The sequence below is a fragment of the Grus americana genome, chromosome 2 (genome assembly GCF_028858705.1).
Source record: "Grus americana isolate bGruAme1 chromosome 2, bGruAme1.mat, whole genome shotgun sequence".
Taxonomy (NCBI): domain Eukaryota; kingdom Metazoa; phylum Chordata; class Aves; order Gruiformes; family Gruidae; genus Grus; species Grus americana.
This window is the reverse complement of record NC_072853.1, coordinates 79,659,475-79,672,354: the sequence shown is the minus strand read 5'-3', so window position 1 is coordinate 79,672,354 and position 12,880 is coordinate 79,659,475. Positions and strand designations below refer to the sequence as shown.

The window sequence follows — 12,880 nt, the reverse complement described above, 5'->3', positions numbered from 1 at the left end:
TACGTTCTTTATGTTAATGGATAATTTCAACCCAAGTTTCAAAAATTGTCCAACAGGTTATGACAGCCTATGCACAAAAATTATGTAAGGTGTTGAAGCCTGTAACTCCAAATGAAATCAAGAAGGCCTTGAGACCTGAATGCCTTAAAAGTTCTGGATACGGGTGACACAGACTACAAAAGCCAAGCTAATGTTAATGGGCCCTTCTACTGGCTCAGGTATCTCATGATGTCCTGTGCCGATGAATGTGGTTAAGTCCGGTCACATCTTACTACATGAGTATAGCCATTGTAAAATTTAACACGCTGCTGACACCACACGGCTCATGTGCTAAGGCATCTGCTAAGGCAGATACTCAAGTGTTGAACAGGCCAGGAAGAAGAACCCCCTGTATCTCTTGCAGGGACGTGTCACTATACTTAGGTGTAGCAAAAGCCCTCAGATTTGCCATTTAGTCACTCCAGAAGCATGATTGCAACAGGGCTTTTGGTTTGTTTTTTAATGCATGCATCAGGGCATGGGCAAGAGAAAATCTAGCACTTCATCAGCAAGGACACTTTCCCAGGTATACACATCCAAACCATTCGGTCTAGAACTTTGGGACTCTTTTAAAAATGTCCTGTCGCTGAAAACCAGAAAGCAAGCAGTAAGTACGTCTGGATAAGGTGTGCATTACAAAAATGTCATTGGCAGCACGGGTGCCAAGCTAATACACTCACAGAAAAAGTTGCAATACTGACGTGTGGCATTCATATAGCTGACATTTCCAGTATAGTATTCCCTCAGTCCCTGGGAAACAGCCATTTTTTGCATCCATAGGCTTTTCATAGAGTCATAGAATGGTTTGGGTTGGAAGGGACCTCAAAGCCCATCTAGTTCCAACCCCCCTGCCATGGGCAGGGACACCCTCCACTAGACCAGGTTGCCCAAAGCCCCATCCAACCTGGCCTTGAACACTTCCAGGGATGGGGCAGCCACAGCTTCTCTGGGCAACCTGTTCCAGTGCCTCACCACTCTCACAGGAAAGAATTTCTTCCTGAGATCTAATCTAAATCCACCCTTTTTCAGTTTAAAGCCTTTGCCCCTTGCCCTATCACTACGTGTCCCTGTAGTTTCATACATGCCCTTTTGTTTCATCATTATGTGTAATGCTACTTTATACTTAGTTATCACAACTTCCCTGTGTAATACACAAAAACTGCAGCGTTTTTCAACTGGAGAAATGAGACAAAAAAACATTTAAGGAAAGCATTTTAAATGATTAGTAGTATTGGACAGGTAAATGAATATTTAGTAAAATCAATAAAAAATATTTTCTCTGAAATTTTTTACTAATTACCTGAAATTTCAGTTTAAGAGACTGATATTTCGATTTTCATCCACAAATTTAAGAGGAGTTGCTGATATTTTATGCCCTCATTTCTCTTTATTGGTTTTGCTTTTTAACCAGCCAATATTTCCTGTGGTGCACCGTATTCTTTTTTTGTGTGAGCCAGTTCAGTGCACGAAGGTGTTCCTGCTTTTATTGCATTTAAAGAGATGAAGCCCTTCCAATTAACACAGTATTTAGAGAAAATAAGGATATGAAGTATTATAACAGCAGGTGCACTCTAACTGCAGTCATGACTCAACTAATTTGATTTTTGGGGTGAGAGTTTGAGCAAAAGCAAAACAAACAAACAAAAAACCTCACCAAAAACCAAAACCAATTTTCCACCTTTTCCCACTTGCTTTTTCAATGAAATGTCAGATTTATGATTGACATATCAGATGTAGTGTTCTTAGCTAGAAAGAACTCAGAAATACTACTTCAGTCCCCTATTTTCTGCTCAAAAATCGATCATCTCTACCTTTTTGGTATATAAATAGGTTGCTTAGTATCAAATTTTTCTCCTGTGTCCAAAATAGAACACCTGTGTTTGAATATATGAAATGAAACAAGGGTCTCAAGGTCCTGTACACCTTGATAGCAGTCCTAGAAACAGAAGCCAGGGTAGTTGTGCACCCTTCTGCTCTTCTAATACTGTGCCCAGTGTTGTAAGATCACTCGTAAGATGCTTAAAGGGCATGGGCAGCCTTTTGCACAGAGTCCCATACAGACCTGCTTTGAAAGAGTATCACAGAGTTTGGGACGTAGCAGTGCAAATGTTCCTCTTTTCTTGAAGGAGCATTAGTAACTCCTGCAGAGCCAGCAGGATCTGCAGACTCTTCTGACACCAGCATCTGAGCATCAGTATTCCCAGTGATGACCGTTTGAGGATTGAAAGGCTGTATCATTTTGCAGTCAAGAAGTCTGCCCAAACTTACAGAGGAAGCATAGAGTGAAAGGTAGTGTTCCACTAAGTTACTTAGCATGTGTTTCTAAATTTCAGATTTTAATTAAGTCCCAACTACAAAAATAGACTTACTAGGGCTGCTTGCAAAAAACTTTATGGCAGACTTAGGTTAGGGGACTGCCTGAAATTTTTTACTGCATATCATAATTATTTCAGCTTCAAGGCAACTTGCTGGAATGTAGCAGCAACACAAGATTACCACCACAAAGCGTTGAGGAGGTGGTAAGAAGATGGTTCAGCTTAAGAGTAGCAGAAGAACACATTGTAGGGCACTTAGCCTGAAATTTTCTCATGTCATTGCCCTGAAAACTATAAATGGTTCCTAAGGATATGGTGTCACTCTAAATCTCACTTGTGGCAAAGGCAGCTGCAAAATGTTTAGTGTCTTTATTGTCTTCCATTCAAATTCTTCAAGGCTGAGTTCTGGTCACCAATGTTTGCATTATATAGCTGCAAAATAGTCAGAAAGTTATATACAAGTTATAGTTAACGAAACTAATTGTAGGCTACACTGCTCAGGTCCAGATTTGAGTTACTTTTGAAGTAAATCAGCATCTGTTAGCAGCAATAACATTAAATAATAAACATATCTAATAACAATATTAAATAAAGAAATGTAATGAGAAGGCAAAGCTGTGGAATTAATTCACTACCAAGCGATAACTTGAACAGATGTTAAGATTACAAAGATAAACTTTATCTTTCCAGTATGATAAATAAACACAGAACGAGACTTACTCCTTCTTCACTCTTGTTGCCCGCAGTAAGTTGTATCTAACAGTCTGTGTGTATTGCTGTCTTTCAGGTTTCAACACAGCCAGTTCCACAGGAGCCCAGCAGAAAAGATTATGAACCATATCAGCCGTTTCAGAATTCAACAAGAAACTACGACGAGTCCTTCTTTGAGGACCAAGTGCATCATCGTCCACCTGCAAGTGAATACAACATGCACCTGGGACTAAAGTCAACTGGCAACTACGTCGACTTCTATTCAGCTGCTCGTCCCTATAGTGAACTTAACTATGAAACAAGCCACTATCCAGCCTCTCCCGACTCCTGGGTTTGAGACTTGGGCAGATACAAAAGCTCCAGGAACTGTGCATGTGCATGCATACCACAAGACATTTTTTTTCCTGCAAATTTAGTTTGTTAAAGCCTGTTCCATAGGAAGGCCCAGATAACCAGTATGGAAAAAAATTAAGAGATTTTTTTAGAAGGCTAAAAGATATGAAAGCTAAACCTGGGAGTAATTAGAAAGAAATATATATATACATATATATTTTACAGTGTGGGGCAACTTTACTGTTGGCCTGTAGAGTCTAAAGTTTGGTGCTGTATATTGAATGTGGCTGAAGGAAGGAGGGAGAACATGACAGTGGATGTGGGTCAAGAGTTAAGCACAAGTAACCGAGCAGCGTACATACTTTATGGGGAACAGCTTCTCACTCTTTGTTTAATATCCTCATTCATTGTGAATCTAGGCTTCAAGTTGCATTTGGGGTTTCCTCTGTACAGCAAGATGTTTCTTGCCTTTTGTTAATGCATTGTTGTAAAGTATTTGATGTACATTACAGATAAAAAAAAAACCCAAGTGCATTGTGTATATTACACCAATGCCACAGTGTTTCTTCATCTATGGTTCTAAATATTGCTTCAATTTCAAATTTTGAAAGATGTATGAATTTCCAGTTTTTTGTTTTCTTTTCCCCAGTGCGTTTTAACAAAAAAAAAATCAAAAAAAAATCAAAAAAACAAAAAGGAATATTTAGCAGTATTGTTCGTTCTGATATGTGAATTTGTTTGTGGCAACTAAAAAAAAAGGCATTCAGCAGTTTCTGACAATTAACATTCATCATTCCACACTCCTTGTCAACGAAGTGCTTTTTCACTGCCTAAAATTTTAGATGTAGATATTTGAAATAGATTTTTTTCATTTATACCAGTTTTCTTTATGATGATACAGTGTTAAAAGAAAATAAATTACAATTGATCTGTCATCCATATTTGCTAAGAATGTCTATTTCCAAGAACCAACCATACAAATACACATTCTTACTTGTGTGTGTCCACGTATGCATAGTATTCTGTGTGCGCGTGTGTATGTGTTTGAGTGTGTGCGTTTGTGTGGCGTAAGACTTCTTTTCATCCAATGTTTTCCTTGTTCAAGCTTCAATTTTTGTTTGATTTTCAGGTTTTTTTAAACAGTGGAAACTCCAGTATGTGCTTTCTCTTACTCACTTTCTTATCCATTGATAGCAATTCAAAATTGTTAGGCCACATGCTCACAAAGGAAGGGGTTGTCGGATTTTTTTCACTGACTCCTTCACCCTTAGGTGCCATTTCCTTTAAAATAGCATCTCTTGATCTTCTCTTGAGGAAATATCATTACTCTCCAGCCACCAACCAGCAAGTGCTCAAGGAAGGCAGAATTTGTTCTTGCCATCTCCCCGAGGGAATGGAAAACAAAGACCAAACAGACTTAAGTCTGGAGTCTCCAAACTCTTTGGGCTACAGAAGGCTCCAACTCCTGAACCATTAGGACAATCATTTCTTTTAACCCATACCAAAAAAAAAAAAAACCCAAAACCCAATACGCAATACGCAAAATACATTCCTCAAATATGAAAGATACCAACCATTTCTGTGCATTTAAAGTAAAACCCTGGGGGAACAAATGTAAGGGACAGAGGTTTTGGGGGTTTTTTTAAATTAAAAAATAGAAAAAGGAAGCTAGGCTAGGAGGCCAGAAGAGCTGGCGTATTCATCTTAGCTCTTGGAATTCTGGAAGTGAAATAAAGAATCTAGCATTTGTTCATTTCTTTGATTCAGGCAACCGTTCACAGTTTTCACAGCATAAGACCCACCACAAATGGAGTAGTTGTAAATTGCTCAAATTAAGGAATTTTATTTAGGTTGCAAACATTTCTGTGATTAGTCATTGTAATAGTCTTAACATCACCCGGCACACCTCTGGCTGTGCGCAGGGGGAGAAGTCTCTCGCAAGTCATCGCCTGCTCGATAGGACTCAGCCCGAGTAGTTCACGCAGGCGGGTATTGTGACGTAGAATTGGTTTATTGGTAATCTAGGACTATAGTTTAACCTTTTTTGGCAGCTTTTCCCAGTGTACGATATGTAACCTTATCTGCTCTTTGTAGTAAACAGGGGGAAAAAAAATCGCATGCAAAAAAATTTTTAACAAATTTAAGAAAGGGTGGGTGGGAGGGGCACAGTGGGCCAGATGTATAGTGAGGTAGATAAAATATTATTCATAGTTTTGGACACAGGTTGTTTATATTTTATTTATTACATTGATTTTAATAAGATAAGTGACATTTGCAGTGCTCTTTTGAACAAAGCACATTTTCAGTATAAAAACTTTTTTTTAATAAAGAATGTCACTCACAATTTGAAGTTCTTCTTGACCGCCTGATAACCACCAGGCTGTGCAGTTCTCCAGGCGCAGGATTGCCAACAGGCCGAGGGGATCCGTCATTCTGTTTGAAGTTCTTAGGACAGGAGGTTATTGTAAGTTGGATTTATTTCCATTCTCCAAACTACTGGAATGCCCACATTGCCCCCTTTCAGCTCCTCTTAGGAATTACTTGGAGTCAAGTGTTGACCATTGCTCAAGTGAGAGATTCTGGATCGATGAAGTGGCATAAAAAACCCTTTTGTCTATAGTTTGTGTTGTTTTGTTTCCATTCTTCTGTAGTGGCAAGTGCTCCGACTGGTAATGTTCACTCTTGCTGTACTGAGTTTTGAGAAGGTGTTGAATTACCTGGCGTCTTTTCCAGGCTTGGAAATCCAACACTGCTGCCATACTGAGCAAGATATGTGTGATGCATTCTTTTTAATATTGAGGAAAGTATCATTACCTATTGCTGTTCCCTTCATTCTTGTACTAGATCACACACAGAAATAGAGAAGAAACAAAACTGTTCCAAAAAATGTATAAAATGCAATTGATGTACTGTAAAATGTCGGATTTTTTTTTTTTTTAACAAGCTTCGTATTAGAATCTTGTTCAGCTGTGTAGAGCTATATAAATCTCACTGTTTTATTAAATGCTGTTTATGGTCTGGAAGGAATGGTTAACCTATCTCAAGATTAACAAATTTGCACTAACATGAGCAATATTGATTTGAAAAAAAAATATTAATTCAATATTTAAAAGATAAACTATGATTTTAAAGGTATATTAACACTGAAAATATACATTTTGACAAATAACATATTTAAGCCCAAAATATAAATGGTTGTGTCAGATAACACAAAAGAACTATAACAATATAGATTGAGAAAAAAATGTGTTTCACTGTACATGTTGCTAACATGTACAAAGACAAACTCATATTGACATATTTTCTATTAATAAATCCTACTGTATTGTGGAGAATCGCTGGTCATAGTGCAATATGTTTAAACTCAGAAGTTGACTGCATGGATTGATGCCTAGCTTCACACAGCCAACAAACCCCTGCCATTTATTTACTTTAAATATTAATCGGATAGCTAACTTACAGCCCTCGAGTTACTTGCTCCCCTCTCCCTCTCCATCTGGTTTATGAGCACAACCTCCTCTACGACAGCAAGCGAAGGGGAAAGGTATTTTTGAGAAGAGTGTCAACACCCAGTTCGCCCCTAATTATGGCTGCAAGAGCTCAGCTGCCACCGCTTTCAGAGAGATAGTTTATCTACACCTGTAGAAAAAACTAAAAAGCTCAAGGCTGGAGCCACTGGGTAGGAACACACTGTAAAAAATACGATCTTGGCCCCAATGTTACAGACTCCGCAGCCAAGAAACGGAGAGCGAGCCATTAATTTACTGGCGCGTTGCTAGGAGTGCCAGCGAGCAGTGCGTGCAAGGGCTCGGCAATAATTGTTTCCTGGGACGGGGTCGCGTTAGCCTGCAGAAGCGTCTTGCCGGGGTGACTTGCAAGTAAAATCAGAAATGCTGACTGGTTTTTTTATACCTCGGCAGAGCACAGGCTGTGCGAGCCAGCGTGCTGCAAGGGACGCTTTCTCAACTCCTCCGCCCCTGTTACTCACCCTCTCCAGGAGGCAGAAAGAGCTCGGAGTTTAGTGTTGTTGCTTGTATCACGGGGAGCGGTGAGAGGAGTGGGAGGGATGGAGACAGCAATGCGAAGGGGAGGAAGAAACAAACAAGGGGCCTAAAAATACAGAAACTCAGAGCTTGTGTGTCAAGACAGATACACGCCCGTAATTACTAACAGTGGAACGGGCCCAACAGATTTTATGCGCTGAGATCATCAAATACTACTAAGAAATTAATGCACTGAACATTTAATAGCAGCAACATGATGCCTGCTAATTTGCATGCTAGAAAAGCGGGAGTGAGCAGCAGAGGGAAATCACAGGTCACCGCTGGGCGCTTCCAGCTTCCGCCAGCAGATGTTGGGCCTGAGGGCAGCGGCTGCGTACTGCCATGAGGAGAGAGGAGGGGGATGAGACTCTTAAGCAAAGATCGTAAGACTAGATCCAAGACTTCACAACTAGGTCAAAAAGACATTAAGCAGCTAAAATAGAGGCAATTTTTTACAAACCCCCCTCCTCTCCACCCCACCAGCCTCAATGACAGAGTGTGGTCTCCCCAGTGGGTACGTGGAGGACACATGGAGGACAATCCATCCCATCAAGGACCAGATTGCAAAGGCCCTTTACTGTCACCTGGGCAATACCCGGCACATGTGTGGCTGAGCAGCCACCCGCGCTCAACGCTGCAGGTGCTGGGGCTGGGCTTGCCGAGAAGCAGCTCCAGCCACTTGCAATTTGAAGCCCAGCGTTTTCCCTGGAGGCCAGATGCGCACTGGCCTCTGCTAAAAAAATGTGCAGGGATGGCTCTTCTCTGGAGGACCAGCTAGTCTTTAAATAGCGGCCTAAAGCCAGTTCCAGACATTTAGGCTCAAAGTGGGAGATGTAAGTTTCATCCCCCATCAAGGGGATTGAAGCCTGCAGCTGATGCCTGTAGAGAGGGGGGCATCCTCGCCTTCCAAGCTGTTCTAAAAAACAAGTGAGAAAAGCAGTGACTATCATGTCTATTCATACGCCTGGGTTCGGAGCAGTTGCTCCACTCTTCTGAGGGCCAGCCCAATGGCTCCATCTAACACAAACACTTCAAGTTCTTTCTCTCCGATGCCCTCCCTGGGTTTTGCACCATCTCAACCGAGCCACTTTGTTCAAAAGATCAGCACACCGCAATCCTCTGCAAGCCCAGGAAGGCACCTGCATGAGTACTGCTGCCAGCCAGGCACAGTACTCTAGCGAGACACCATGTTAACGCATTATTCTTAAACCTAATTCCCAATGGAGCTCACTTTAGTATTTTTAATGTAATTTTAAAAGCTGTTTCCTTCCTCTATGGGCATTGGTATTGCTTTGCCAGAAGAAAGTGCATGCTAAACTCTTGCAAAGTGTAAACCTTTAGCTTATACCTAATTCTAAAGCCCAAAGAAGTCACCGGAAAGACTTCCCTCAGCTTCACCAAGCCATGGATCAGGCCCAAAGTGAAAACAGGCGTAGAGTCGGTGCAACCTTCTCAAAGGATGAGCACATCACGGCCACCCTAGCCAGCACACCAAAGGCTGCAACCTCCTAATAGCTAAAAGGAGAAAAAAAGCAAGTTATTTTCTAGTACCTGTCTGTCAAAATTTACTATAGAGCCTTTGGCTCTCTGTAATTTTATTTTCACTGCTTTAAGAGAGTGACTTAGATAAAAAATACTTGCAGTGTCTGATTGTTGCAGTTAATTTCAGTAGTCAGATAAGTAGTTTCAGACACTGAAATACCTTTCTTTTCCAGACAGGCAAAATGTGAAGTTTGCCACTAAATCTAGAAAAGCAAAATAGCAGTGGTTTGCTGATTCACTATTTTTCACAAATTCAATTAATATACGAATTCACATAAGCCTTTTTCATTTATACATAGCCCAGTGGCTATGGGGGTTGCTTTTTACATAATTTACTTATTTTACATGGATGTTATATAGGCAGAAAATGTTGATAACTAAACACGTCAAGACAATAACACATCAAGGCTGAAGAGAAAATGCATGGCAGAGAATTCAGGCTACTGTCTACAGACGCAAACAATTATTACCTCTGTTTGACATCAACTGATAGTGAAAAAAAGAAGAGCATCTACTGTATGGAGCCTAACATCTTCCATAGCAAATATAAGTCCCTTTTGAAAAAGACTTACACACTTTCCCTCAAAAAAACCTACCCCCAAACCTTTTCCGCTAAGCTACCCTGGGTTTGACTTTTTATTGGAAGAGCAGCAGAGGAAGAGAATTTGCATTATATGCAATATTTGAACAACGTTGTGTGTTGTTTTCATTTCTGCCCAAGGCTTGTGGATGTGAATAAGAAGGCCACTCACTGTAGCACTGTAACAGCATTAAGCAAATCAAAATATGCAAAATAACATCCACATTTAAAAATGCAAAAAACACCACTTCTAATACCCTGGCTACCGCTGCAGGCTCACCATCATGGGAAAGACAAGAAAAAAAAAAAAAAAAAAAGTGGCTGGTTCTTTTGAAATAACAACCTCCTGTTACACAGATACACCAGCGCTCACTCAATAGTTAAAAGAGTGACTGGTGCAAAAGCTGATCAGAAGAGACCCACGGACTTTGGGGTGCCTTCAACCGTGGGGCTGAGCAGGGCAAGCTGCGGCAGCGCTCGGGGCAGCCCACTGCCTGTGGGGCCACTTTGCAGCAGTTTGTCCTCTGCTTTACTTCAGTTAGAGTAGTTTAAGACATCACCTGTTTGTTTCATTGTTTGGTTTTTCCTTTGGTTCCTTTTTAATAGTGTAATAGTTGTTATGATCCACCCTGATTACCAAAACCCAGGTGCAGAGCCACCACGTGCACATCAGCAACTCATTCGGCTCTTGCAGTCACAGCTTAGCTGTGCTGGAGAAAAAGAAAAAAAAATCTCAGTTAGTAGAAACTGATAATTATGTGTCCTGAACAAAATTTGCAATTTTCTCAAATTTTAAAATAAAAAAACCTGGAAACTTTAATTATGCCTGGTTTGCTGGCACACTGAAGCACGGGCAGGAGCTCAGGCCCCTGAGCTAGGCTCAGGTCCGGGCACACCTCGAGAAGGTGTTTGAGCAGGAGGCTACAGACCGCCTGAGTGGGGAGGTGCTGCCCACGGGTTGTGCACAGGCTGCACCAAGGAGGAGGGCTCCGTGCCAGCGTATGGGCATCAGTAATGTCTTCTGACACTAAGGGAACATAAAGTCGGAAGCCAGAGACCAGGAGAATTAAAGCTGCCATTGTTAACACAGGGGAAAATGGGAGCTATCCTTCCCACAGCTACTGTCTGTGGTTTAGGCTTTTTTGGCTTAGGTTTTTGTTTGGGTTTTTTTTAAACTTTCAATAATTAGAGTTTAGGGCAACAGTATTTTTGATGTAAGTATCTGTGGAATGTGTTTTGACTAAGTAAAAAGAAAAGTGATGTTAATATCTAGAATTAAAAATTATGTTGGAGACAAGTTGTTTTGACTTCCTAAAATTTGATGTGTATGTGTAGGTTAAGACAATGATTTAGTTTAACAACACTGTGATGTAATGCAAATTATATACTCTAATAGACTATGAAATTCCAGATCTATCAGAGTGGCTGTGTATACGATACGTCGTTAATTAATGACTGTGCAAATCAGCAAAATTAAGGTTAAGCAGGTGTTAAAAGACAGGAGGATTTTGGAACTGCTTCCTCAAGTGGCAAATGATGGCTGTCATTTGTCTTGTCACTGCCATGCCACAGTTTAAGTGTGATGTTTGTCTGCTGTATTAACTTTGATTTAAAAAATAAAAGCAGTTTTATAAACCAGAACCACTTCGGTCATAGCTAAGCCTGCTCCGCTGAGCTAAAGGATGTAAAAAGTAGGAAATTAACCATATAATCTTTTACTGTGTTTCCAATACCATGTCCAGAAATCATGAATTACCCCAGAAAGACCGAGACTCTCTTACTTCCAGGGATTTACTCCGCGCCTTGCTGACGGCACTCACCGCCTCTCCCCAGGCCATCTGTCAAGGCGCCGATGGAGCCCCACAGTATGGCCAACGATATTTGCATGAAATCTCAGCAGAGAGCTATGTGTTCAGGAAGCAAAAACAGCAGGTCTGTGTCTTGCTACAACCAAAATCCTGATCCTTCTTCCAAGACCTTCATCCATCCCATGCAGTGCTGGAGGGCTGGAAGAGCAGAAAGGGGATGTGACCACCCTAACCCGCTGTTTGAAATAAATCACTGCCTGGAACTAGGGGCATATAAACCTGCTTAAAGATATCTTAGCTCCAGGGTTTTTGGTGTGTGGGCTCCAATGTAGTTTCATTATGTGATTTTTGGCTAAAAGGCAATAAAAGAGGAATTCTTCTACAGCAAGAACACTTTGGGGCTTAGACAAACCCACTGGAAACAGTAATTCAGGCACTAGTAACTACAACATACCAGATGCTACTCACTCTTCGGTGCTGTCTGGACAGATCTAGAGGCTGATGCCTAAAAGCAACCCTACCTGCAAAATTATTCCAGAGGAGTGACCAGAGGGCTGGCCCGTAACAGGTATAGCTGGTATTTGGCATTTCACTGTGCTTGGAAGGCATTTCTGCTGAAAAAAGACAGCACGCTGTAAAAGAGCAAAGGGTTTGTAGCTGTAGGAGCATGGATGGCTGGGCCACTTAGGTGCCTGGGGTGAGTAATTGCTCTAAGGTAGAGCAATAGCAGCCAGTCCTGGGATGCAAAAGTTACACTCTAAAAATGAAAACCATCAAACACCATTTTTTGCTCATGACTTTTAGAGTCAACCGTAAAGTGAAGAAGCTGTTCTAGGAGTGTCCTCTATGCAAAAGGACTTCATAGGTCCTAAGTGATATATGGATTTTGTGGCAAGATGAAATAATAGAAACAGCCAGCAGAGCTGGCTGGAGTAGCTGGCAGAGCAAGGCACAGCAAGGAGCACAGTTACATGCTGTCTTCATCTCCTTGTAGGTTCTCATTTTACTCCCTCTCAATAAAATATTTTAAGGCAATGGGTGCACCATGGCAAAGAGAGAAATTTAGCTTATCGAATGCAAAAAAGTTTTCAGCTTAATTTTTTCCTCATACCCCTGAAGGGCTGCTGCTGTTCCTGCCAATCAAGTCCTTGCAGACTTGACTAGTCGTTGTACCCAGGTGCATACGTAAGATAAGAAATACTGCCACCAAGAACTGAAGTCAGCTGAGGCTTCATGAAGTCAAACCAGTCTGATGTAATGGAAGCGACTTGCAAGGCAAAGGTCCTGAGATGGTTTAAAGTGCCCTCTGGAAAGAGAGCTCCCCTAATCACTGCATGGCTCACCATGGGGCAGCAATGGAGGGCAGCGCACCTACGGGAGAGACAGAGGTGCAATGAGTCTGTCAGGTCTTTGCACAACACTGGACAGCTGCCTGCCAAGCTGGACAGGCATTTTTCAATGTGTTTTCGGTGCCTTTGCTCTGGACAGGAGGTACCAGCCACTCTTACT

The 12,880-nt window shown here is 41.4% G+C and overlaps 1 protein-coding gene across 6 annotated transcripts in view; it reads left to right on the top strand.

The window, feature by feature from the left end:
* CTNND2 (catenin delta 2) overlaps positions 1-5,534 on the top strand; it is a 691,690-nt gene extending 686,156 nt beyond the window's left edge. For all 6 annotated transcript variants that reach the window (XM_054816775.1, XM_054816773.1, XM_054816771.1 and 3 more), the window contains one exon: positions 3,142-5,534. In XM_054816775.1, coding sequence (XP_054672750.1) covers positions 3,142-3,402 — 261 coding nt within the window. In that variant the 3' untranslated portion in view covers positions 3,403-5,534. The remainder of the gene's footprint in view (positions 1-3,141) is intronic.
* The last annotated feature ends 7,346 nt before the right edge of the window (positions 5,535-12,880 follow it).